Source organism: Mesoplodon mirus, assembly GCF_964341445.2.
Source record: "Mesoplodon mirus genome assembly, chromosome: 6".
Taxonomy (NCBI): Eukaryota; Metazoa; Chordata; class Mammalia; order Artiodactyla; family Ziphiidae; genus Mesoplodon; species Mesoplodon mirus.
In genome coordinates, this window is record NC_138982.1 from 139109851 (window position 1) to 139136736 (window position 26886).

General features: G+C 40.3%; 1 protein-coding gene across 1 annotated transcript in view; it reads left to right on the forward strand.

Annotated features, from left to right (window-relative positions):
• Nucleotides 1-26886, forward strand: part of TTC3 (tetratricopeptide repeat domain 3) — a 140976-nt gene that overhangs the window by 18430 nt on the left and 95660 nt on the right. The window contains exons 8-13 of the mRNA XM_082625061.1: nucleotides 797-882; nucleotides 1943-2037; nucleotides 3154-3216; nucleotides 15635-15689; nucleotides 25184-25346; nucleotides 26298-26343. Coding sequence (XP_082481187.1) covers nucleotides 797-882; nucleotides 1943-2037; nucleotides 3154-3216; nucleotides 15635-15689; nucleotides 25184-25346; nucleotides 26298-26343 — 508 coding nt within the window. The remainder of the gene's footprint in view (nucleotides 1-796; nucleotides 883-1942; nucleotides 2038-3153; nucleotides 3217-15634; nucleotides 15690-25183; nucleotides 25347-26297; nucleotides 26344-26886) is intronic.

Here is a 26886-nt window from a genome sequence, read left to right on the forward strand (position 1 = left end):
ATTCTGTCCCTTTAGTATTAGTTTACTTTATTTGGTCACTTTCCAAAATTCTTTCTTCAATCTTAAATTTTAGGTACTGCTTCTGCCTTGGAAATGAATATGTTTGGCTAGAAGCATAACTATAGTTTTGTTGCAATAAAATTATTATTTACCACTTAAAATCTTTTTTATAGAACAGCTTAAAATACAGAAAATGATGTCTGATCAATTTTTAACATAAATTTTGGTTATTACCTACTGCATTTTAATTAGGTTATTAAATTTTTATGAGAATAATGTTTCAAAAAATGTCAAATTTTAACGTTCATGAGAGTCAAAATGTTGAATTAAGACATTTTAAATTCTTCATTTTTTTAATATTCAACACATCTTAGAAAGTAGTTTCTCAGGTTTTTGTTTTCAGAAATTTTAGTTAAACTTCGTGCCAGGTACACCACAGCTCAATAATGTTTGTTGAATGGACTTGAGTGATTATGAGGCCTATTTGGAATGTGTTATGACAGAGCACTGTTAACTACACTTAGAACTAGAGTAGTAATAAACAAGGCTAGAAATAAAACAGATTAGATTCTTAGCACGCAATGAATCTGATGTTTTCTGAAACATTTTATCAGCTGTTTATTACAAATATATTGTTCATACATGTAAAAGATTATAAGAAACATTATTTAGAAAGTATAATATCTTGAACTTTACAGACTCAACCTACGTAGCCTGAGAATTAGAACATTAACAATACCAATTTGTTTTTTTTTAAACAAATGTTCTCTCACTCTCTCCTAAAAATAAAATTTAGACAAGTATCACATAACTAAAGTTGTAACAGAAAACTGCAATTTGCTTGAAGAATTTAAAACTCAAAGTTGTGCGGAGTGTCTAGAGGTGAGAATAAATATTTACTTGTAAGTATATTTTAAGATTTGCTTGTTAGAACTTCTATTAACACTCAGAGGAAAGTTCAGTAAAACCGCTGTCAATCCACAAGGAACTACTATAAAATTTGATAACATGTTTGAGGGAAATTTTTAATAAATTTTGATTGGAATAGTTTTTTGGAAGAGGAAGCCATCTTGATCAGAATTTTCTAATGTTATAGATTTTAAGAGTTAATTGAAAATCGAAATTTGATTTTTTTAAATTAAAAGGCTTTTAATTAGTTGAAGGAATATGATTTTTCTTCGCCACCAGCTTTATTGACATGTAATTCACATGCCATACAATTCACTGATAGGAAATATGATTTTAACTAAATTTTTAAAAAGGGACTTAGGAAAATAATATTCTACTTAATTCTCTAGCTAAAGCCATTGATATAATCCAGTAAATAATAGTTAATTTGTTTATTTTGAAAATTTGAAGGTTTGAGGTGAAAAGTTTTAGTTATATCTGTAGCATCTTTGATTTCATTTTTTGTTGTTGTTGGTTGTTTTTTTTTTGTTTTTATTTCATCCTTGCTATAGGTCACCTCATTTTGGGGGGGGCAGTTAGTCTAATCAACAGTGCCTATATGTTATTGATTTATATATTATTTTTTAAGCACTCAGGTTTGTTGAATAACATCACATTTTCTAACCTAAAATTAAAATTCTACTTGGATCGTATTTCTTTTCTGCATATGCAGGCATGTCAAGGTCTGTTTAAAAGTGGGCCTGCCAAATACGGTACACAAGGGGTAAATTGTTAGTGTTATTCATAATGTGGTGGCTTTGTTTACTTTTTAATATCCCTTTATCAAAGTTAGCGTCGAGTCATTAGAGACAGACAGGTTTCTTTAAATGTATATTCCAAAATGTTGGGTATTGAATTCTCATTTTCTGCCTAAGTAATCCCCCACGTTATTTCTGATATCTGAGATAGAAACCCAGAACCATTTTTCCTAAATATTGGGGTTCCTGATTCTCTGCATTTAATTGATGGGTCTTCTTTTACCTTGATTTCTCAGCAAGGAGAACTAATGAAAATGAAAGGAAATGAAGAGTTTTCCAAAGAAAGATTTGATATAGCTATTATCTATTACACCAGAGCCATTGAATGTAGGTAAGAGCAAAATAGAACAATGAGACCCTTTTTATGTGGCAGATCAAGTTAGAATGCTAGTCATTAGAAAGACACACAAGATGAGGAATTGGAGAATATCATCAATTCGCTATGCAGAATATATCTTCTCACCCGTAGATATTAGAAGCATGAGATGACCTGAGTAGATGAACTTACTAATCAAGTTGTATAACTCAAGCGAGTCAGACGAAATTGTGAATTTGCTTGTACCCTGCCCCACTTTGGTCCCAGGCTTTCCAGTACAGTGTCATCTGTTCTTTCTCGGTCTTGCTTTCCCTTCAACTAATTCCTTCCAAATTATTAACTGATAACAAAGGGTTAGTTACTAGTACTTAAGATGTCACCCATTCAGGGATTTGTGCTTTCTATGAGGGAATTTTTAAAGGGTAACAGCTGGAATTGTTGAGAGAATGCATGTGTGCTCTCTCCCTCGTCTTCTGTTTGCTCAGCTGCTAGAATTTTGTAGCATTCCTGCAAGTGTGCCTCACCTGGCTCCTACTGACATCTTAGCTGGCCCACCTAATACTGTAGCAGCCTTAGGAGGGTGCGCTGTAGTCAGCTACTCTCTTTGCTGTCTTACCCGTCTCCACAGGGAATGAGTGAATCCAGATAGCACACCACCTCTGAAAGCCTGCTGCTCTGTTCTTCTAGGAAGAGGTAGAGAAACAGTAAGAGAAAAGCAAAAAGGACAAAACTCGAAACGAAGCTGTTTAAGTTACTGTTGTAATTTACAGGCTTCCTGTATTTGAGTTCTTTGTGAAGGTGGTACAGTTCTGACTGACATAAATATTCTGTTCTCTACAGTTACAGCATACTTGTAGTTTGCTAGTTTTTTAATATGTCTCATTTGATCCTTGCAGCAGCCCTATGAGCTAGGCAGAAAAAGTAGAACTTTCTAATCTTCATTTTGAATACAGGGAAGTTTAAGTTGGTTTGAACAAGTTACTCAGGCAGTGAAGGAACAAGAACTATATTCTTTCTGCTCTGCCACACGGATGTCAAGTTTTTGAAAATTACTTCACGCCTTATGATTTCTGTGTTACGTTTGTTTTGTACGTAATGTTCTTTACTGACGAAACATTCTTTCTTTTAAAGACCTGAAAATCACCTTCTTTATGGTAACCGAGCTCTTTGTTTTCTTCGCACTGGACAATTTAGGTAAGTTGGTTAGAGTGCCTAATCACTGAATTGTTAGGCTACATACCTATCTTTGAGAAGTATTTCTGTTTTGCAGTTACGCAAGAAAAGTCTTCAGTAGTTCTTCGGCAGAAATAGTTAAATGCTTAGAAGAGAGCTCTTTAGGCTTTATGTATAAAGACAACAGTGACAGCGACAGCTCTTCTGATTGAGTGGATAACATGCTATGCATTATTTTAAGCACTTCATATAGGTTATTTAATTCTCACAAGACATTTAGTAGATAATTATTCTCCGCATTTTACATTTGGGCAAACCCATACCATTAGTCATTAGGAATTGTGAATTGGGTTCTACCCTGCCCCATTGTTTTTCAAGCTATGATGCAGTGATGCCAAGATTTGAACACAGACCTTATCTGATGATGTCAAAGTCTGTGTTCATAACACCTATAATATATTACCTTCTTTTGCTCTATTAACTATTCTGTATAGTTCTGGAAGAATTTTTGCTGTATTTGTTTCCTCTATCTTGGTATGAAAAAATTAAGTAAATATCCTTCATAAGTGAAGGAAAAGAAATTTAATGGTTTAACTCTGGGAGTGAAATCATAATTAATTCTTAGTTCCTCATGGTCCACTAAGCTTTTATGTATTAGTTGAGAAAGATTGTTGACACTGCACCATGATTTTATTGTCTCAGTTTAAAATTTTTGGGACTTAAATATTAAGCATTAATGTTGAGCAGTGTAGATGACAGTTATATTTCACTGTGTCCTACCTTATTGTAAGAAGGGTTTCGGGTTGCTTCAAGAATACACCCACTCAGTAGAAAAATATTAAAAACAAACAAAACAAACCAAAAAACCAAGTTAGAGCCTGGGATCCTTAGAATAAAGCTGCATAGGCATAAGGTCCTGCTTAGTGATTGGTTATAATTCATATTTGCGTCTGACCTTTCTGTTGCCCAAAATAAAAAGAGAATACCCGATAAGTTACATAATTCTCACTGACCATGAAGAAGGAGGACACCAGTTGCTCAGGTGAAACTTTTCCTGGTGTTTAGTTCTGGAAGAAGTTTCTTATATGGCTTACAAGTAATACGAACTGAGTGGTAGAGTAGAGAAGAACCTCAGCAACATTCCTGTTCAAAGGAAAACACTCCCTGAGAGTGCAGTGTTGGGTTTCATAAATAGTTTTTTTCATTAAGTTTTCTCATGATGAAAGCAGAGAATATGATATCAGTTGTTGCTCAGGGAAAGCACTTACGTTGGGAGGTGGGAGTGGGGACTATAGTATATTCCAAGTATGAAGCTTTTAAAAATAACCTGTATGTTTTTCTTTTATTATAAACAGAACACTTACTCATGGTAGAAAATTTGGAAAATACAAGAGTTTAAAAAGAAGAAAATAAAATCACCACCTCGGAGAATACCGCTGTATTAACGTTATGCAGCTTTTAGATGGCTTAAGCCGTGGATAAACCGAGGCTATCTAGTCTAGAGGAATGGATGGGCTTGACACAGTCTTCCGTCAATACCACTGTCCTCAACTGGTTCTGACAAGAAATGAGCTGCAAATGTCTTTAGCTTATTGCCTCTGGCTAGGTCCAGAATTGCAGATATCCTGTGCTGTTTGAAGGTCAATCTGTATGCTTTCAAGATGAATAGGTTGGGCAACTTGGCCAGCCTCTTGTGAAAATCGAGGCACCTATCTGAAACCTTGATTGGGTGGAAGGCCATCCCCTCTGCATAGGGGATCGCCGGGAGCTGAGAGGCAAACCAGGGGTTTCTGCCGTCTTTCGTGAGTGTTGAATGCTAGACACTCAAGCAGGATCCTGCTAAAACTCTGCTGTAAAGGAGGTGCATCAAAGTAGAAGTACAGAAGCCAGGTAGCCTGGTGAGGTCAAGGTCAAGAGCAGGGTTGTGCATCCATCCTTGTACCTCCCTCCTGCCGGTCTAGGTTTGTGATTCAACACCAATGAAGTTTTCTTTAGAGGCAGGTCAGCAGCATTTCCTTATTAGGCAATCACCAATATGTGCTGGATGCTTATTTAATGTGAGAAGCATTATACCACACATTGGTTTTACTGTTGTTTCCCACCTCATTCATTGTGTTATATGACTTGCTCAGTAATGTAGGGATAATGTTTTCTGAACCTGCAATACACATAACTCCTGACCAATTGAGTGGTTGATATGACTTCAGAAAAGAACATGTTTTCAGTGATTCAGACATGCCGTTGACTCAGGAGGACCCATGCCATTTAGCTGGGTTACCAAGATTGAGATGTTTTGAAGCTCTCACATCTGAGGGTTGGTAGGTCCATTATGGGAATCTGGCTGAGCAGCTGCAGGAACAGCTGAGGGTAAAGCATCCGACCTCCCTGGAACTGTTCTGAGCATTCTGCGTGTATTAACTCATAAAACCCTCACAACCCCGTGAGGTAGGTGCTGCTCTGTCGTTATAGACGAGGAACCTGAGACCTGGGGGAGGTCAAGCAGTGTCCTCAGGCACTAGGTGGGTGTGATGGAGCCAAAATTTGAACCCAGGCAGCCTGGATGCAGAATCTCTACTATTAATCACCATAAGGTGATGATACAATCAAACGGCAATGTGAAAGTTGAAAAAAATTAAAATAATGGTCTAAATAGTCAATAAACATGATTGTCCTTACAGGATGTGCAGATTAAAAACTGTGAGTCTCTCTTTCGTACCCATCAGATTGGCAAAAATTTAAAAACCTCATAACACCAAGTGTTTGAGAGGATGTGGAACAAAGGAAACTTTCATACTCGGCTGGAGAAAAGTGTAAATTGGTGCAATCACTGTGGAGAGCCATTTGGCAAGGTGAAGATGTGCGTACTCTGCCGCCCGCTTCTGGGCTACCCAAGAAGATGTATACGAGCCTTCATTAGAGCGTTGTTTTTAAGAGTAAAGAAATGGAAACAACCTAAAAGTCCATCAGTAGGGGAATGGATAAAATGAATTATGGTATATTCATACAATGGAATTCTGTGCAGCAGTTAAAATGAATGCAGTGTTGAGTGAAAAAGCAAGTTGCAGAATGATTTGTACGGTATGATGCCATTTATATGATGTTATAAAATGTGCAAAATGATATGCATATCCATAATTAATACATAGTATGTATTAACAATGTTTTTAAAGTGCATGGGCATGTTAAACACCAGGGGAGTGGCTATCTCTGGGGAGGGAGGGAGGGAGGGAAAAGGATTGCAGCTGGGAAAGATGGTTCACAGTGGGTGTCAGCTGTAACAGACCTCTGCAAGAAGATCTGAAGTAAATATGGCAAAATGTTAAGGTCTTGCTAAGCCGGTACATGGGTGTTGATTATGTTAATGGTATTCTCTGTACTTTTATGTATATTTGATAAAAAAGTAACACAGTGTAATTTAAAATGCACATAAGATGAAAAAAAGAAAAAACACCAAACATTAAGGATAAAATAAGTGGAAAGTCATCTTGAAAGGAGAGAAATAGAAGTATTTTAAGACCAGTGGTTGGGAGCCTGAGGTGAAGTATGTGTGGGGAAAATGCTTCACTCAGAAGTGGTCAGAGAGTGCTGGAGGTTTTCATGCCGAATAGCCCCACTTATAATGGCCTATACTTGTAAGTCGGGCCACCCTTGGGTGGGTATAGGGGAGGCCCAGAGTCAGTCAGAAAGAACCCTTACCGCTCTCCAGAGGTGTGCACCTCCAGGTCAGCAGATGTTGCCCTGGGGAAGCAAATGGAGTGGGGTTGGGCTTAGGGAGGGCGGGTGGAAATACACTCCCTCCTGCCACTGCTTCTCCCTGCTGAATCCTGCAAGCTGAGGAATGCGTGCAGTGTATCCCAGCATGCCTGGCTGGGGTGACATGTCCTTTTTATTCTGATCTTCTGTAAGTTCACTTTTTAAGTATAATTTGAGAGTTAGAGGGCATTTTAGAGTGATCATTTTAATTGAAGTAATTAGAAGTTTTCAGATTAGAGGGGAATCTAGAAGAAGCAATCAGGCATCTGTAGCATCTATAGTTACAATGATTTTGCAAGGTATATGATTAGGCTTACTGTTTAATTCATTCTTGTGGGACTCGTGAAAATTTGAATTCTTTGGTGGGATGGGATAAATTGTGTAATGGGAAATGTAATTGGAAAAGGGGAAAGCCTTGGATTTTTTTTAAAAATTTACTTTGGAAAACGATGGAATTTTATTATTTATTTATTTATTTATTTATTTTTGGCTGCGTTGGGTCTTCATTGCTGCACGCGGGCCCTCCCTAGTTGCGACAAGCGGGGGCTACTCCTCGTTGCGGCGCGCGGGCCTCCCATTGCGGTGGCCTCTCCCGCCGCAGAGCACGGCCTCCAGGCGTGCAGGCCCCAGCAGTTGTGGCACTCAGGCTCAGGAGCTATGGCGCACGGGTTTAGTTGCTATGCAGCATGTGGGATCCTCCCGGACCAGGGCTGGAACCTGTGTCCCCTGAGTCAGCAGGCAGACTCTCAACCACTGCGCCACCAGGGAAGCCCCAAACGATGGAATTTTAAAACTTGATATTTACTTTGACCTTTTAGTATTTAACTATCTACCCGTTATATGATATTCCCTTCTGTTAGCTCCCAACTTGTGATTAATAGCAGGTGGATAGACTTTAAATGATGTGTGTGTGTGTGTATGTTTCTGAATTTCTCTGAGGCCCGAGGTGTACATCAAGTCAGTTGTATGTTTCTGTGAGAATTTCAAAAATCTTCGTGTACGTGGGGAGCTTTAGTGTACGTGTTGGTTGGTGAATTATTCCTCACTCTTTTCTCTTACTTGTGCCGTCTCTTTATTTTGCTTAAAAGCTGCTGAATTTGCTTTTGAAGGAAAGAGTTATTTTTGCAGTCTTCTTTGGGGCACAGCCCCTTTTTGAAAAGCAGTAACAAATGCACATCATAAAAAGTTGTGTGCTAAAGGATAAGCTGCAAACTCTTGCCCAGCTGAGACCCCTGCCCTGATTCCTTTTACATCCTTGTGTATTTCCATGATACTGATATTCCATGACTATACTACCACTTATTACATTGAACCAAATGAAGTTGCTTTTATAAATCAGAATAAGGCAGTTTTGTTTGGTTCAGTGTGATGTATATGTCCTTTTTTTTTTTTTAACATGGGTAAGAGCATATTATACACCCTGTTGTATGTCTTGCTTCTTTTAATGTTTAAATCTTGGAGTTGTTGCATATCAGTGAATATAGAGACCTACCCTAGTTTTTACTCATGGCTGCATAGTATTTTACTCAGTAAATTAGTTTGTATTAGCATATAGCTTATTTCCAGCTTTAAAAATTATATACAGCAGTATCCTTTTACTTACATTCTACACTCAGATGCAAGTATATATATATATGTAGGGTAAATTCCTGATAAAAATTTATTTTACTTGGATGAAAGAGCATATGTAATTTTAATTCCAGACACTAACTTTTGATTTAAAATGTATGTGTTTATTCAGTCAATGGTTAATAGTCGCTGCATATTTGACAGTAACTGATATTACATCTGAATCCTGCTTTTGCTGTTTCATTGTAAGATGGAGAACCTTGGGGAGTCATATTGTTACTTCTTTGTGGTCTGGTCAGGCCCTGAAAGTGATGATTTACAATAGGGGGAGAAATAATTCTTTTGTGGTATTCAAAGTTCTTACATACTTACATGTTGTGCTTTAAGAGAGTCAGTTAATGGCATCTCCTTCCCCTCCCGAGTCCAGAATTACCTAAGCGATGGAAGCAGAAGACAGTTGATGATGCAGTCTTGCCTCCATTACTAATACAGTTGTTGGAGAACCGGGCCTTAAGTCTGATAGCCAAGAGACTTACTATTAGTTCACCCATGTCACAGACAGAACCAGGCAGCAGGGGCCCTTGTGAACTTTAAGCTTGGAGGAGAAGGGAATCTGGTGTTACGTTGCTGTTTAAGATAAGGTCCCAAAGGAAGAAAAAGAAGAGGCTAAGCCCCGTATGATTGATGCCTCTCCCCCACCATTAGATAAGTTGTTATTCCCTCGGGGAAAAGTTAGTGAGGTTTAGGGAGAGGAGAGAGCTCACTAGTGATTAATCTAGCAAATCCACATGGAAGCTAGAGGAGGGGGAAGTAAGTGTTTTTTCATAACATAATTTAGGGCAAAATGTAACATATTGTATGTGAGAAACTAGATAGGGGTAGGGACTGGAGAAATGCACTTTCCCATGTAACGTGTAATAAATTGGGGCATCTGTGCTAGAGCTCTGTTTCTTACCCTCTGTTCAGTACACTTCTTACTGAGTTGCATTCTTGGGTTTTCCTGTTTTCATAGATGTATTGTGCAGGGTATTGCTGCTGCTAAAGTCAGGCCTACCCTCCAGAGTGTTTGGACCCTGGGCTACAGTGACTTGGATGAGCAGTAACACGACGTAATTTACTCCACCCACTTTGCTTTCGTAGATGAATGTGGTCAAATGCTAGTAAATACGAAAATGTTAATATACATTTATATATTAATAAATATACTTAAAACGTGATTATAATGATAATAGCAATATAATATTATGTATTAGAGGTATTATAGTATTGTTTATTATAATAAAATTAACCACTGGTATGTTAGAAATGAGCAAAACCAGACATAGTCCCTGTGTTCTAGACAGCGGACCAGCAGTGTGGGAAGGAGCACGTTGCATTCCAGGTTTAGTTTATGTTCCGCCGAAGCGAGCATGGCATGTGGCGTTCATGGAATTACTAGTGTGTCTGAATACAGAGAAGGAGGGGGAGAGGTGGTCAGGGGCTAGGCCAAGGAGTGTTTTGTAGGCTGCAGTCCAAGTTCTGATTGAATTAATTGGGCATTGGGCTTTTAGAAGCCCCCCAGGTAGTACTAATGGGCAGCCAGGTTTGAGACCCACTGGTCTAGAGAGGGCAGGGTCGAGATAAGAAGAGGAAGTAGGACCGGGCTTTGAGGGACACAAACAGTGGCCAATTAGAGAAGGATGAACCTGCACGGGAGACTTCTACGAGGTGGCCAGAGAGGTAGGAGGAAAGTAAGTGTGGGATCATGGAAGCAAGTGAAAGAGTAGCCAGCACTGCCTGTTGCCGAGAAGCCATTTGGAATTTGGATTTAGTTCTATGGATCTCGTTTAGCTACCATAGGGAGAGCCATCAGTGGGAAGCTTGGAACAGACGCTGGGCTGGAGTGGATTGAGAAATGAGGATGAGGAAACGGAGCCAGCTAGCATAGGCAGCCGTTAAAGGTGCTCTGGGAGAGAGGCAGTGAGGAACAGAAGAGGTTTGCCATTGCATTAAGATGTTCTTCGGCTGCAAATAGCAGAAGTCTCTTCCTCAGCTGGTTTAAATGGTGAAGAAAACTTACCTTATTCACGAGTTCCAGAAGAAGGTGATTCTAAGGTTGTGCGTTTATGTCATCAAAGACCTAGGTTTGTTTTTTTTTTCCAGCCCCACTGTATGACTTGGACCTCAAGCTGCCTCCTCAGGATGGCAGGATGGCCACTGTAATTCAGATACCACACTGGACATTACAGCCTCCAGCAGAAGGATGACTGTTGTAATCTTCAAAACTAAAACCTTAGCACATACACTGAGAAGTGTACAGTTCGTAAGTGTATAGGTTGAATTTTCAGAAACCAAACAACCATAACTAGCACCCAGATCACCACCCCAGTAGCCCAGAAGTCACCCTTATTCCTCCTGTCGCTACCCACTTCCTCCCCCCAGGGTAACTCCTGTCCTGGCTTCTGACAGGACATAGGTTAGTTTTGCCTGCTTTTGTGCAATATGAACAGAATCATGTGGTATGTGCTCTTTTACGTCTGGTTTTCAGCATTGTGTTTGAGATCCATATTGTTGCATGTAGCTGTACAGTGTCCATCTATTGCATGAATATACCACATGTTATCCATTCTCTTGTTGCTGGGCATTTGGGTAGTTTCTAGTACTTGACTTAGGTAGTGTCATTGTGAACACGTCTTCATTTCTGTTAAGTATATAATGAAGGAGTGGTGCTGCTGGGACAGGAGGGTGTGCTTATGTTCAGCTGTAGCACACTGAACAGAAGCACACCCGTGGTTGTATCGTCTTACACTCCTGCCAGCAGCATATGAGAGTTTTAGTTCCACATCCTCACTAACACTTCTTATTCTGTGTCATTTCATTTAGACATTCTGCTGGGTGTGTACTGATACAGTGCTGTGATTTTAATTTGCATTTCCTTAAGTTGATTTAGGAGATTTAAGTTGCACATTTTCCACATGCTTATTGACCGCTCAGATACTCTCTTTTGTGAAGTGCCTGTTTGGATCTTCAGTCTTTTGCTATTTTTTTTTCTTTTGAGTTGAATGTCTTATTCATTAGTAGGAGGTTTTTTTAAAAAAATTCTGGATATGAGTCATGGGGCAAATATATGTATTACAAATACCTTCTCACACTCTGTGGCTTGCCTTTTTGCTCTTTATGTTTTCTTTTTGCAAGCGGAGGTAGTAATTTTAATATAGTACAATTTATCAATTTCTTCCTTTGTGGTAAGCACTTTCTGTGTTCTGATGATAATCTTTGCCTACTCTACAAAATGTTCTTCGTTCTGCTAAAAGCTTGATTTTTTAACTTTGGTATTTAAATCTGTTATTCATTTGGAGTTGGTTTTTGTATTTTGTATGAGATAGGGTTCAAGGTTCATATGAATGTCCGGTTGACCCAGCCCCGTTTTTTTTCCTTCTTTTTCTTTTTTCTTGGGCCCAAGACCGCCCCCCACACCAGGGCCAGCCTTGGTGGGGCTGCTATCCTAGGGCAAGCGAGCGGGGCTCCCACTGCAGCCCTGCCTCTGAGGGACCAGGCCAGAATAGGGCCCTCCCCACACCCCGACTCCCACACCAGGCTCCTCGGAGAGCCTGTGAGTGGGGATCAGTCCACTTCTCACCTCTCTGCAATCCTGGTGTTACCTGCAGCTAATTCTGCTTTCCAGAATCCCCTACTCTGAGCTTCCACCACAGTGAACCCACCTCCTCAAACCTGCCCGTCCGTTGCTTCTTGGGCTGCTTTTCTGGAGCCCCCTCCCCTGGGTCTGGTCCTCTACCCGAGTACTGCCTCTGGCCCTGAGGCTTCCAAAGCCAGCTCTGATGAGACAGCCTTATTTCTCTTTCCTGCCCCGAATCCGTCAGCATTGCCCTTGGAGACCGACAGGCCTCTGCCCTCGCCTCCAGCCCTCTCAGATCCTCAGGCCCCCAACCCAGGAACCCTTCCCATCCCTGCCCCCTCCTCTCTTGACCTCTGTGGCCTCCGCTGTCACCCCCTCCCCTCTGCTTGCTTGCCCCCCTTTCGGCCCCAGACCCTGTGCACTGTCTGTCCCCTCTACCTGGGATGCTCTTCCCTGGCATCACAGGGCTCCCTCCCTCCCTTTATTTGAGTTTCTGCACAAATATCACCTCCTTCTAGAAGCCTGCCCTGACCCAACTTCCTGAAAATTCACTCTCTCCACCTCTGTGGTCTTCACCTGGCTTAGAAATCACTTAGTTATTTGTTCCCATATTGTCTTGTCTCCCCATTAGAATGTCAGCCCCAAGAGGGCAGGGCCGTGTCCAGTTTGTCCACACTGTGTCCATAACACAGTGCCGGGCGTGTAGTAGATGCACAAGAAGTGGGTGGATGGATGGAAGAGGGGGAGGGGGAGGAGGGGGGAGGGGGAGGCCTTTTTAGCTTCTCCACTTGCTTGCAGCCCCCCACCCTCTTTGTGCTTCTGCCTCTGGCATGCAGATGTGGAGGACGCATTTATTCATTCATCCATTCACTCATTTGAACGTATAACCAGTGAGCATCTCTACGTAGCAGGCTCTGCACTAGTTGTAGGGGTACGGAAGAGACCCCCTTCAGCCGACCCAGCCCCATTTTTTAAGAGTATGTTTTTTCCATGCACTGCAGTGTCATCTTTGTCATATAGATCAGGTGACTCTGTGTAAGGCTCTGTTTCTGATTTCCATACCCTATTCTGTTTGTTAGATCATCTATCTTTAGATAGCTTTTTGTTTTTTATTAAAAGAAATGAATATTTGGCCTTTTAGTAGGTATTGCTATCTGGTAGGGTAAGTTACCTAGTTTTGTTCTTCTTTGTAATCTTTTTATTTATTTTTTTGTAATCTCTTTTTTTTTTTTTTTTGTTCGGTACACGGACCTCTCACTGCTGTGGCCTCTCCCGTTGCGGAGCACAGGCTCCGGACGGGCAGGCTCAGCAGCCATGGCTCATGGGCCCAGCCACTCCGTGGCATGTGGGATCTTCCCGGACCGGGGCACGAACCCGTGTCCCCTGCATTGGCAGGCGGACTCTCATCCACTGAGCTACCAGGGAAGCCCTGTCATCTCTTTTTAAGAGTGATAAGTCCCTTCAGGTCTGGGTCACATGACTACCCCTAAACCTGTCAATAGAAAGGAGAGTAGGATTGCCATGATTGGTTTAAACTAATAAGGAATCATCTCTAAATCTTGTACTAGTGAGATAGAGCCTCACGATGGAAGTCTAGTAATCAGGTAGAGGAGGGGATGGCTGCTGGGTCGATGACCAACAGTGTTTGCTTAGGGTTTAAGATTTATTTTTTTATTTGCTTTTTAAAGATGAGAGAGATCTGAGCATATTAAAAGTTGATAGGAAGTTGCACAACAATGTGAATGTACTTAATGCCACTGAACTTTACATTTGAAATGGTTCAAATGGTAAATTGTATGTTATGTACATTTCACCACAATAAAAAAATTGATGGGGTAGATTCTTGAGAAGGAATGGGTAATTTTACAGGTGAGAGAAGGGATAATTGATATTGTAAGGGTGGATAGTTATATGGCACAAGTGGAGAAATTGGCCATATAAGGAAGAAGAAGACACTTTTTTTTTTTTTCTTTGCGGTATGTGGGCCTCTCACTGTTGTGGCCTCTCCCGTTGCGGAGCACAGGCTCCGGACGCGCAGGCTCAGCAGCCATGGCTCACGGGCCCAGCCGCTCCGTGGCATGTGGGATCTTCCCGGACCGGGGCACGAACCTGTGTCCCCTGCATCGGCAGGCGGACTCTCAACCACTGAGCCACCAGGGAAGCCCAGAAGAAGACACTTTTATTGTGAAAGAGAAAAGGCAGGGCCAGGTGTGGGTTTGTCTTTAAGTTTGGTTGTAGGAAATTGAGAGAGAGTTCTCTTTGATGTCTCCAGTTTTGACTCGTTGAAATAGAAGCAGAACCCATCTGCTGAGAGAAGGGGGAGTTGGAAGTCTGAGGAAGGGACGTAAGATTTGAAAGGATCATTTTACAAAGTTAGAGGATGATTTGGTCTGAAATAATTGGTTAACAATGTTGAAGGCCCCTTTGGGTTGTTGGGGTCCTGAGCAGTAGTGCTACCTCTGTGCTCTGCTGTGTAACTTTCTCCAGCAGTACTTGGCTCCCTGGATGTAGTCATGGAGAAAGCAGGAAGCAGGGTTGATCCAGTGTTGGGTTTTGCCATAGAGCAAGATGTAACCATAGGGACAAAGAAGTATAAAGAAGTTGTATGCATGGGGAGATGCAATGATGAACCAACGAATCTTAAGCTAGATAAATAAGGAAGTTAAAAAGAGAGAAAGTGGGTAAGTCAGTGAGTCGGGCACCCTGAGGAGATAGTAGGAATAGTTGAACAAGTAAGACAGAAGGAGCTAGGTTATGGGGGAAAGCGTGGGATGCCTGAATTAGTGATTTGGGGCTTTGAACAGTTTTGAGTGGCGAGAAAGTTCCCTGGGAGGGCGGTGGTGGGCGGCTGAGCTGGGGTAGAGGAGGAGGTCATTGAATGTAAGGAAGCCAGGAAACTGAGACTGGGTGTTAGACCTTAGTACCTGACAGTTTACAAAGCACTGTGCTTTAGCGTAGTATCTGAAAACAGGAAGAACACAGTTATTAGCCTCATTTTACAGAGGAGAAAATGGCCCCAGAGAGGTTAATAACTTCTTAACAGCCCCAGTGAGAATTAGTGATGGAGTTGGACTTAATCCCCATCTCATATCCCAACTTTCATGCTCTGTCCACTATAGCTTAGCTGATGTGTTGTGTGAAAGATCTGGAAGTTTTATTTTCCGAGATCAGAAGTCTTGCTGACTTGCAAAAACAGTACCCAGAAAAAACCGTACAAAGAGTAACAAGAAGTTAGGCATAGGTAAGATGTAAATAGTTGTGTGCAGGAAGTACTCTGGAATATTAAAAGTAGCTGTTCCTGGGTAATTGTGATTGTGACTCTGGGTGACTTTTTCCCTTTGTTTTACTTTTCTGTATTTTCCAAATTTCCTATAATGGACATACATTACGTGGATTAAAAAAATTAAAAACTAGATTATATATGGAAAATTATAGTCTAAATAGATATACAATATGTAATGCCTTTAGTTTGAATATTTCTTCTTTTTTTTTTTTTTTTAGAAATGCACTTGGTGATGGAAAGAGAGCTATTATTCTGAAGAACAATTGGACAAAGGTAGGTTTCTTTCTTATTTACATTGGACAAATAGTGCCGTACAACTTCGTGAAAAATCTGTTTACAGAATGTAAATCGGTATGTAAAAATGCTGGATAAAATTATGCAGAGCTCAGGAATGTGGCAGGGGCATCTTCATTTCCATGATCAGAGAGGAGATGCAGCCCAGGAGTAAGGGCCACATGTGTCTGAGGAGGACAAGCGGCCCCTAGGGATCGTGAGCATCCCTTAATGGTTGAGGTGACGGCATCCACAAGTTCTGGATGGATTCAGGACCTGGCTGTGGAAAATGAGCCTAAAAACCCAGAAGGAGCTGTAGGAGACTAGCTTTGTAGCCTTGAGCTGGGAAAGGATTTCTTAAATAACATACATGCACAGGTCAGTGAAGGAAAAAACTCTGATGAATTCGACGATCTCAGACTTAAAAATTTCTGTATGTCAGGACACCATGAAGGAAATAATTTGGGAGGAGATAGTTTGTCATATATAGAACATATAAAACTGATAGGATTTATATTCAGAATATGCAAAGAACGAAGATAAATAAGAAACCCAGTAGAAAACAGGCCAATGAAATAAACAAGCATTTCAGAGATGAGGAAACCTGAATGGGCGATAGAAGAAGGTATATTCTGTTTCCTAGTAATTAAAACTAAAGAGATAGAAACCTAATAGAGCCTAATAGACAGCCTCCAAGGAGACCCACATGTACACCCACAAGTGAAAAACAATGTGATGTTGAGTCCTTCAGATGAGCAAAAGTTAGAGATCAATGGTCCTGAGTGTCAGTAGTGTGTTTACTAACAGGAATTCTCAGTAAACCAGTGGGGTGTGAATTTGTCACAGCCAACTTGGAGAGTACTACGATGTGCGTATGCCGTAATTGATTCCAAGGGTGTGTACCCCACAGGCATTCTTGCATATGTGCACCTGGTGAGATGTACAAGATTGGTCACTGTGGTATTGTTTTACTGGCACAGAACTGCAAATAACCTAAGTATACATTAATAAAGCAGTGGATGAGTATGGTTCTTTCGCTTGATCAAAGTTATTACTAGGATCTCTCTGACCAGCCCCCTGTCTTTAACACCCGTTATTTCTCCCACCTCACTCCTGCTGCTCTCTCCCTTGTCCACTCTGTTGGCCCGTCGGCCTCCTCACTGTCCTTACACATGCCAGGTCCACCCCCAGTTTGTACTTGCTCTTCCCTCTGCCTGGAATTAGAGTGCCTTTCCCCAGAGCCTGAGCTAGCTCTCCTATTTCCTTTCATTGTTCACTGGAAGTTCTCATCTCAGTGAAACCTTCCCTGAGCACATTACTAAAATGCAAAACTGCCCCTTCCTAGACATTTGCTGTTTTTCTTTGCTTTACTTTTTTTTCCTCTTAGCATTTATCATTATTGGACATACGATATATGTTATTTAAGTTGTGTTGCTTTTTGTGTGTGCTCCGGTACATTGTGAGCTCCCTGAGGACAGGTTTTTTTGGTTGGTTGGTTCACTTCTGAATCTGGACTGCCTGACGAGCTGCCTGGCACATAGCAAGCACTCATAGTCAGTATTTGTTGATTTAATAAATGAGTTGAATGAATGGGTTGAAATGAGTTAACTGGGTTACCAATATTTATAGATTTTAAAAAGTGTTTACATATTTGTTTATAAGCCAGAGTGAATAGAATCATAGAATTTCAGAGCCCCCAAATTGTGATTCAGATGGCCTAGGAGTGTATTAGAGTCTGGGGATTATAAAATTCTCCAGGTGGACTTCTGCCTCCAAATATTGGAGTCACTTTTAAATGCCTCAGTTATAGATGAAGAAGAAATTGAGTCCCAGAAGGGTAAAGTGACTTTTACAACGTGTCGTTGCAAGTAAAAGACAAACTTGAATGGAGAATCCAGCACTGGATATGCTTCTCTTTGAAGGTGGTGAGCTTGTTGCCATTTTCATTGTGAGTTGCTGTTGTACTTGAAACATAATCTCTGCTGATCATTTGGCAGGTGCTGTATAAGTTAATTTACGGAATGAATGGACGATAGAGTTCATAATACTGAAACCTAGACCATGATACTGGTTTTCCAGGGATAATTTTTGCTATTTGAATCTGTTATCAACTTAGAAAAAGTATACTAAAACTTTCTTTTTTTGTTTTTTTAAAATGGCTTTATTTTATCCCAGTTATTAAATAATAATTCAGCAGGGTATAATATTCTTTGCAGATGTTTGAGTCTACGTTCTTTTGACTTTTTTTGCCACTGTTGACAAGTCTGCTATTTTTCCTTTGTAAGTAATCTTTTCTTTTCCTGGGTGTTTTAAAGATCTTCTTGCTGTCTTTAACGTTTGGCAATTTCATTGCAATGTGTCTGAGGAATTTTCTTTAAATTAATCGTAATTGGGACAGCTTGGCTTCTAAAATCCGAGGATTCATGTCTTTCAGCATTTCTGGAAAATTTTCACCCTTAATCATTTGAATATTGCCTCCTTCCCAGTTTATTCTTTCGAAACGTCCATTAGATATACACAATACATATGCTATCTTTCATATATCTTAAATTCAAAACTTTCTTAATTACATTGAGGACTTTATGTAAAATGTCTATTCCTGGCTTAACTGGCAAACATAAAATATTCACTCTTTTTTTTTAAGACTTTATTTTCTTTAGAGCAGTTTTAGGTTCACAGCAAAATTAAGAGGAAGGTCCAGAGATTTCCTGTAAATTCCCTGCCCCCATGCTTGCATAGTCTCCCCCATTATCAGCATCCCCTAACAGGGCTATACATTTGTGAAAACTGATGAACCTACGTGGATGCATCATAATCACCCAAAGTCCATAGTTTGTCTTAGGGTTCACTCCCTAAGTGTTCCATGTTTTATAGGTTTGGATAAATGTATAATGACATGTATTCCACCATTATGGTTCATACAGAGTATTTTCACTGCCCTGACATCCTCTGATCCATCCTTCCCCCCAAACTCCGTTGGTCTTTTTACTGTCTCCATAGTTTTACCTTTTCCAGAATGTCCTATAGTTGGAATCATACAATGTATATAGCCTTCTCAGATTGGCTTCTTTCACTTAGTAATATGCAGTTAAGGTTCCCGCATGTCTTTTCATGGCTTGATAGCTATTTCTTTTTAGCCCTGAAAAATATTACATTGTCTGGATATACTACAGTTTACTTATACATTCACCTACTGAAGGACATCTTGGTTGTTTCCAAGGTTTGGCAATTATGAATAAAACTGCTATAAACAGCTATGTGCAGGTTTTTGTGTGGACATACATTTTCAACTCCTTTGGGTAAATACCAAGGAGTGCGGTTGCTGGATCATATGATAATATGTTTAGTTTTTTAGGAAACCGCCAAACCTTCCAAAGTGGCTATACCATTTGCACTTCCACCAGCAATGAGTGAGAGTTCCTGTTGCTCCACATCCTGCCAACATTTGGCATTGTCAGTGTCCTGAATTTTGGCTGTTCTTTTTTTTTTTTTTAATTTTATTTATTTATTTATTTTTGGCTGCGTTGGGTCTTCATTGCTATGCGAGGGCTTTTCTCTAGTTGATGGCGAGCGGGGGCTACTCTTCGTTGCAGTGCGTGGGCTTCTCATTGCGGTGACTTCTCTTGTTGCAGAGCACGGGCCCTAGGCGCATGGGCTTCAGTAGTTGTGGCACGCGGGCTCAGTAGTTGTGGCTCACAGGCTCAGTAGTTGTGGTGCGCGGGCTTAGTTGCTCCGCGGCATATGGGATCTTCCCGGACCAGGGCTCGAACCCGTGTCCCCTGCATTGGCAGGCGGATTCTTAACCACTGCACCACCAGGGAAGCCCTTGGCTGTTCTAATAGATGTGTAGTGATATCTTATTGTTTTAATTTGCATTTCCCAGATGACATATGATGTGAAGCATCTTTTCATATGCTTATTTGCCACTGTGTATCTTTTTTTTCTTTCTTTTTAAATTAAAAAAAATTTTTTTGGCCGCATTGGGTCGTCGTTGCTGCGTGCGGGCTTTCTCTAGTTGTGGCAAGTGGGGGCTGCACTTCGTTGTGGTGCATGGGCTTCTCCTTACGGTGGCTTCTCTTGTTGCAGTGCCTGGCGCGCAGGCTCAGTGGTTTTGGCACGCGAGGCATGTGGGATCTTCCTGGACCAGGGATCAAACCTGTGTCCCCTGCATTGGCAGGTAGATTCTTATCCACTGCGCCACCAGGGAAGTTCTGTGTATCTTCTTTGATGAGGTGTCTGTTAAGGTCTTTGGTTTATTTTTTAATTGGTTGTTTTCTTAGTGTTGAGTTTTAAGAGTTCTTTGTATATTTTGGATAACAGTCCTTTATTAGGTGTATATTTTGCAAATATTTTCTCCTGGACTGGGGCTTGCTTTCTCATTTTCTTGACATTTCTTTCACAGAGCATAAGTTTTAATTTTAATTAAGTCCCGCTTATCAATGATTTCTTTCATGGATCATGCCTTTGGTGTATTTAAAAAGTCATCACTGGGCTTCCCTGGTGGCGCAGTGGTTGGGAGTCCTCCAGCTGATGCAGGAGACGCAGGTTCATGCCCTGGTCCAGGAGGATCCCACATGCCGCGGAGCGGCTGGGCCCTTGAGCCATGGCCGCTGAGCCTGCGCGTCCGGAGCCTGTGCTCCGCAGCGGGAGAGGGCACAACAGTGAGAGGCCCGTGTACCGGGAAAAAAAAAAAAAAAAAGTCATCACCATACCCAAGATCACATCTAGGTTTTCCTCTATGCTATCCTCTAGGAGTTTTAGGTCTGTGATCTCTTCTGAGTTAATTTTTGTCGAGGGCTTTAGGTCTGGATTCATTTTTTAAATTAGTTAATTAATTAATTTTTATTTTTGGCTGCTTTGGGTCTTCGTTGTGGCATGCGGGCTCTTCGTTGTGGCGTGTGGGCTTCTCTCTAGTTGTGGCGTGTGGGTTTTCTCTCTCTAGTTGAGGCGCACAAGCTCAGTAGTTGCGGCATGCAGGCTTAGTTGCCCCGTGGCATGTGGGGTCTTAGTTCCTCAACCAGGGATCAAACCCTTGTCCGCTGCATTGGAAGGCGGATTCCTTACCACTGGACCACCAAGTAAGTCCCTGGATTCTTTTTTTTGCATGTAGATGTCTAGTTCCAGTATCATTTGTTGAAAAGACTGTCTTTGCTCCATTGTATGGCCTTTGTCCTTTGTCAAAGATCAATTGACTATATTTATGCGGGTTCACTCATTTTTTTAAATTGGGATTTTTTTGACGGTTGCAAAAGTATTTGTGTAGATGAAAAACACAACTCTTAGTAAGTATTCAGAAAATTTGGTAACTATATATTGAGGTCATTTATCATTTTATTTTACCAGAAAGGAATGCTCATTGAAGGATATTTTAAACTTCAAAAACAAAAGTAGACTGTGCAGGATGCATTCTTCTTTTTTTTTTTTTTTTTGTGGTACGTGGGCCTCTCACTGTTGTGGCCTCTCCCGCTGTGGAGCACAGGCTCCGGACGCGCAGGCTCAGCGGCCATGGCTCACGGGCCCAGCCGCTCCGCAGCATGTGGGATCCTCCCGGACCGGGGCACGAACCCGTGTCCCCTGCATCGGCAGGCGGACTCTCAACCACTGCGCCACCAGGGAAGCCCCAAGATGCATTCTTTACTTTTATTTATTTTTTATTTTTTAATTTTTAAATAGACATTTTAAAATAAATAAATAAATTAATTAATTAATTTGCCTGCGTTGGGTCTTAGTTTTGGCACATGGGATCTTTAGTTGTGGCATGCGGGATCTAGTTCCCTGACCAGGGATCTAACCTGGGCCCCCTGCATTGGGAGTGCAGAGTCTTAACCACTGGACCACCAGGGAAGTCCCCATTCTTTTATGAGTTCTTTTATGAATCTGAGTCTGTTGAGTCATTCCTCTAGGATATACGCCTGTATAGGAAGGTACTCTGTAGATTTCTGTGTGAGGGTGGACCATTTTTTCTTCCTTCTTTCCAGGTAGAGAAGACTGGTACAATGTCAGCTGTCATAGACACACTTTAATTTTTTAAATGATTTATTTTTTATTTTCACTATTTTTATTATTGAGGTATACTGATTTACAATATTATATAAGTCCTACACGTACTTTTAGGCTTAAGAGAGGGTGAGTCATTGTACCCCAATGAGTGAGAATTTTTACAGTATAGTCCACAGATATTTGTTGACATTTCCAAGTGCATTAGCTTTTGATGTTATACAGGATACAAACCAGTAGCCTCACAAATGTCCTCAAGAAATTTTTAATATTGAGGACTATATTAGAATTCTTTTGTTTGGGAGTGACAAAACCTAACTCATAAGTAGAAGAGGGAATTTATTGGTTCATGCAATTGAAAAGTCTAGGGGGTCAGCTTCAGGCATGGTCAGATCCGTACACATTTTTCTTTCTGTTTCTCAGTGGTGCTTCCTTGTTACCATCGTTTTTAATCTTTTTTCTCTTTTTGCTCTGTTTCATTTCACCTAGATTCTGTTGCTCTGTCCTCACGTTGACTGGTCTTTTTCTTCTGCTATGTCTAATCTGCCTTTATTTCCATCTAATTTATTTTTCGTCTAAATGCTATAGCAGTCACCTCTAGAATTTCAGTTTGAGTATTTCTTATACATTTCATGTGATTTCTTAACATGTTCAGTTTTTCTCTTAGCTTCTCGAACATATGAAATATATTTATAACTGTTTTAATGTCCTTCTCTACTAATTCTATCATCTGTGTCATTTCTGGATTGTTTTCAATTGATTGATTTTTTGCTCTTCATTATAGATCACATTTTCCGTCTCTGTGTACCTAGTAGTTTTTGACTGGATGCCAGAGATTGTGAATTTTACCTTGTTTGGTACTAATATTTTTGTATTTCTGTAAATACTTTGGAGTTTTGTTTGGGGATGCATTAAAGTTACTTGGAAACAGATTCTTTGGAGTGTTGTTTTAAGCTTTGTTGGGTGATATCATAGTGGTATTTGGTCTAGGGCTAATTTTTTCTGCACAACTGAGGCAAAACTCTTTTGAGTACTCTACTTAATACTCCATGAATTACGATGTTTTCCGCATTGGTCAGTGGGAACAGGAATTATTCCTTGCCCTGTGTCAGTGCTGACTACTGTTCCCTTTTAGTCTTTCAAGTGGTTCTTTCCCTGGCTTGGGTAATTGCCCCACATGCATGTACTGATTGAGACTCAGCTGAAGACTCAAGGGAGACCCTCTGAAGATCTCTGGAGTTCTCTGTCCAGCTCTCTCCTCTCTGGTCCTCTGCCCTGTGAACTTGAGCTGCCTTGGCTTTCCTGGACTCCTGGCTCTGTCTTCACTGAGACTGTGGTCTCTCCCTGGGTTCCTTCTCCCTGTGCTATGGCTTAGAATCTCTCCTTAAGTAAGCTGGAGCAATCATAGGGCTTTCTGTGTTTCTCATCTCTCAGGGATCACTCTCGTTCGTTGCCTGATATCCAGTGTCTTGCAAACCTTCGTTTCATGTATTTTGTCCTCATTTGTTTTAAGCAAGAAGGAATATCCAATCCCTGTTACTCCGTCTTGACCACAAGTGGTAATTAGAGCATAGGCTCTCTTGGCTTCATTTTGTAAAAGTGATATCCTAATAACTGATATCCTAGTAACTGTTTATTCTAGTGGAGAGAGAGCCTCTGTTAGTGTTTATGTTGTATGACTGTGGAGTGCCTCAGACTGGTCCTGGTTGAGCCATGTGCCCACCTGTGGATCAATTACTGTGACCTGGGAAGTGGTGCATTTGGATTGACCAGTCTCCTGGGTCACAGCTATGCTTCTACCCTGCCAGCCATTGTTGAGCCGGGGGCACTAGTGGGGGCATTACTGTGTGGAGTAGGGACATAATGGCACACAGATGAGGGGATGCTGGTCAGATGAACTGTATATGTGATAGAGAATGAGATAATGTCAGAGAAGAGCAAAACTTTCTGTGTAATTGGGTTCAAGAAACTTTCTGAGATACCTTTAATTTAAGCTTCATTCAGACACCTTCAGCAGAGAGATCTGAATAAACTCCTTTCTCAACTGATAGAAGTTACGCTGGGTTTTACAGAGTTTAGGGAAAAGGACCCAGTAAAAGATGAGAAAGGTGAGTGGAAAAGAGAAAGAAATGAAGCGTTTTCTACACATTTAGCAGGTAAGGTTTATAATCTCTCATAATTTCCTATGCTGTGATTTTTTTTTAATGCGGTTATTTAAACTTTGAAGTTGATATATGCTTAGTGGATAGAATTTTGGTCTTGTAGCGTATCTGTGAGAACCCTTTATCTTATGCCTTTGGAGGAAAAGCAGAGTTTAACCAAATGCAATCTGAATTGGGATCTTTGATCTGAGCCTGAAGAGCCTGGCTAAGAAATGCCCTGGAACAGGTTGGGTTGGTGCACCAGAGTAGGATTATATATGCTCTGAACCTGCATAAACAGAGGTCCTTTGGTTGTTTCTGGCTTCTTTTAGTGAAAGTCGCATCTTTCTTAAAAGGATCACATTTCTGATTTCATATTTTCTCGTAAATCAGAATGTTCTTTGTAAAATGTGTAGTAAAGAGGAAAGAGCTCTGGACCTGGAGTCCTAAGATACAAGTTCTTTGGTTTGTCTCTAAATAAATGTGGCATTAGGCCAGTTTCTAGCCTCTCTCACTTGTAAATCACTTGTTAAATGGTGATACTGTGCCTAAAATGGGAGTTTGGTTTGGGAGTAGCTACAAGAGGGGTTGGCTGAGTTAGCCCCAGGTTTGGTAATATTAGCTTTCTAGATTAAAATGTTCATGCTTGATATAGAAGATTTCCCAAAATGCATAAATGGGACCAGCCAGGACTGTGGTTCCGTAGCAATAAAACAAACAACCTGATCATTGGAATTAAGGGTAAATCAGTGGTTTTTGGATCTTTTCTTAAAGCCAAGAACTCTATACTTAGAGGTAAAATAATTAAAAGCTGATTAAGAAAGATGGAATTAATAGATGCACCCCTTATCTGTGCCCATGCTCTTCAGCAGGGTTGGAAAACTACTGCACAGGCTGATTGTTCCTCCCAGCTCTAAAACTCGTTTGACTTCAGAAGGGTACGGACTGTAATGACTTAGAGACTATTACTGCCTAAAAGTATTTTGAAAAAAATTAAGTTATTTATAATGCATCATTGTTATACTTAATTTGGCGTAAAAATAATGTATTTCTTTCTTATGTACAATAAAGCTTGAATTATTTTCTTTGTGGGGGTACAAAGATCTCTTAAGCAGAAACACTGATCTCTAGTCAGCTGTTAAAAATTATTATGAATACTATTTGTAGCTTTTCATTTAACTCATTTAGGGAACTTTATTTCCTGAGAGGTATTAACATTTTTTTTTTTATTGATAGGATCCTAATGTAACATTTTAAGTAACTAATCATTTTTCAAGCAAAGTATTTTTTCCTTATCTATTTTCTTGAACTTAAGCATATTTTTGAGAAAAAATTGAATTTATCTTTTTGGAACAGGGTCATTATCGTTATTGTGCTGCTCTTTCTATGCTGGGGGAATATGACTGGGCCCTGCAAGCAAACATAAAAGCTCAAAAACTCTGTAAAAATGACCCTGAGGGAATCAAGGATCTAATTCAGCAGCATGTAAAGTTACAAAAACAAATAGAAGACCTGCAAGGTATTTCACCTAAGATTCTTTTGGTTACAGTCGAATTCCCTTTAAAACTTTTGAAGGTGGGTTTCTTGGATTAATGGAGGACCATAAATCAATTCTCAGATGATTTGTACTTCCTTTATGTTATTTCCGTTAACTCAGTTAAGTTTTTCATTTCTATTCATGTAGAATTTTGTTAGTATTGTATTCCAATAGGTAATAATAAATGATTTGTACTTTTTATTTGAAACAGCAACAAATTATTATTTATTCTTCTGTAGAAAAATATACTTTCTTGAAATTTTGAATGAAGTAAAGCCTTTTGAAACAAAGTTTAAGATTTTTTTCTCCATTATTATACTTATTTCCTAAAGAAAAGGCCCTTCAATAGAGTTGTTTGATGTTTTTGCACCAAGTTTGTGGCTAATTCTGTAGCATGCTGAATGTATGTATATACATAGGTACATCATAAATTAGTGTGCAGGCTAGGAATTCCAGATTTTCATTTTACCCTTGTTTTCTCTCCTAAGTCGTTTTGCTTTCCCAGTACCTGAATGCTTTCACTCTATGCTTTCAGCATATAGATCTTTCCTGTTATTTCTTCTTTTGGTAGTTAGTGTCTTATGAAGCTGAGCTGAGCAGTCCTATTTCACTAGCAGATGTTGTCATCCAACAGAACATGATTATAAGATTGTGAGCTCCTTGAAGACAGGTACTGTCTCTGATTGAGATTTATATATTGCTGCATCTAGTCAGTGATCACATATAATGAGATGTCAAATAAGGTTTGTGTAACATTTTGTAGACATCATTCTAAAACTAAAAACGTCTAGAAGCGTAAAATTGTTTAGGTTTATTTTTCAGTTCCCTAAATTTGATATTATTACTGTCAGCTTAAAAGAAATGTGAAAATCTTTTAAAGTATGTGTTGCCAGTCCACTGATTACTATGTGTGTGTGTGATTCATTTTTGTAGGTCGAACACCAACTAGGAATCCAATTAAAGCCTTCTATGAAAGCAGGTGAGTTAATATCAGATCAGTAGCTGTTATTTGGAATGGTTTTGCTCTGTGAGTTTAAGAATTGCTGTTTGATGCTTTAGTAGATAATAGCAACCACAGTAAAGTTAGAGATGGAAGGATGAGAAGAGGTTTTTAAAGTGTTTGTAAGATCAGGCGACCTGTGATTTGTCTGATTGGTTTTGCTTACTGTTTGGCTGAACTCTTTGCATATGTATATATCGGAGATCCATAGCCTAAGCCTATGGGAGAAGAGGCGTGAAATGTTAATTGGATGTTACTGCGCTTGAATGGCACCAGTTTAGCCACGAGATTCCTGGCAGCAGAGAGCGGGGCTCAGTCTGTGCCTTCTCTCCCTCACCTCTGTCCTGGAAACATCTGCTTCCAGCCTCCTGATAACCTTTCAAAGGCTAAGACACTTCTGTTAGAAACAGGCAGCAGATAGACTTGAGTGTGCTCATAAGAAAACAAATAGCAGCCAGGATTCTACGTTTTTCACTTGGCAGTTAAAATAGATGAAGCTTTTCCCACATGCTTAAATGCCTA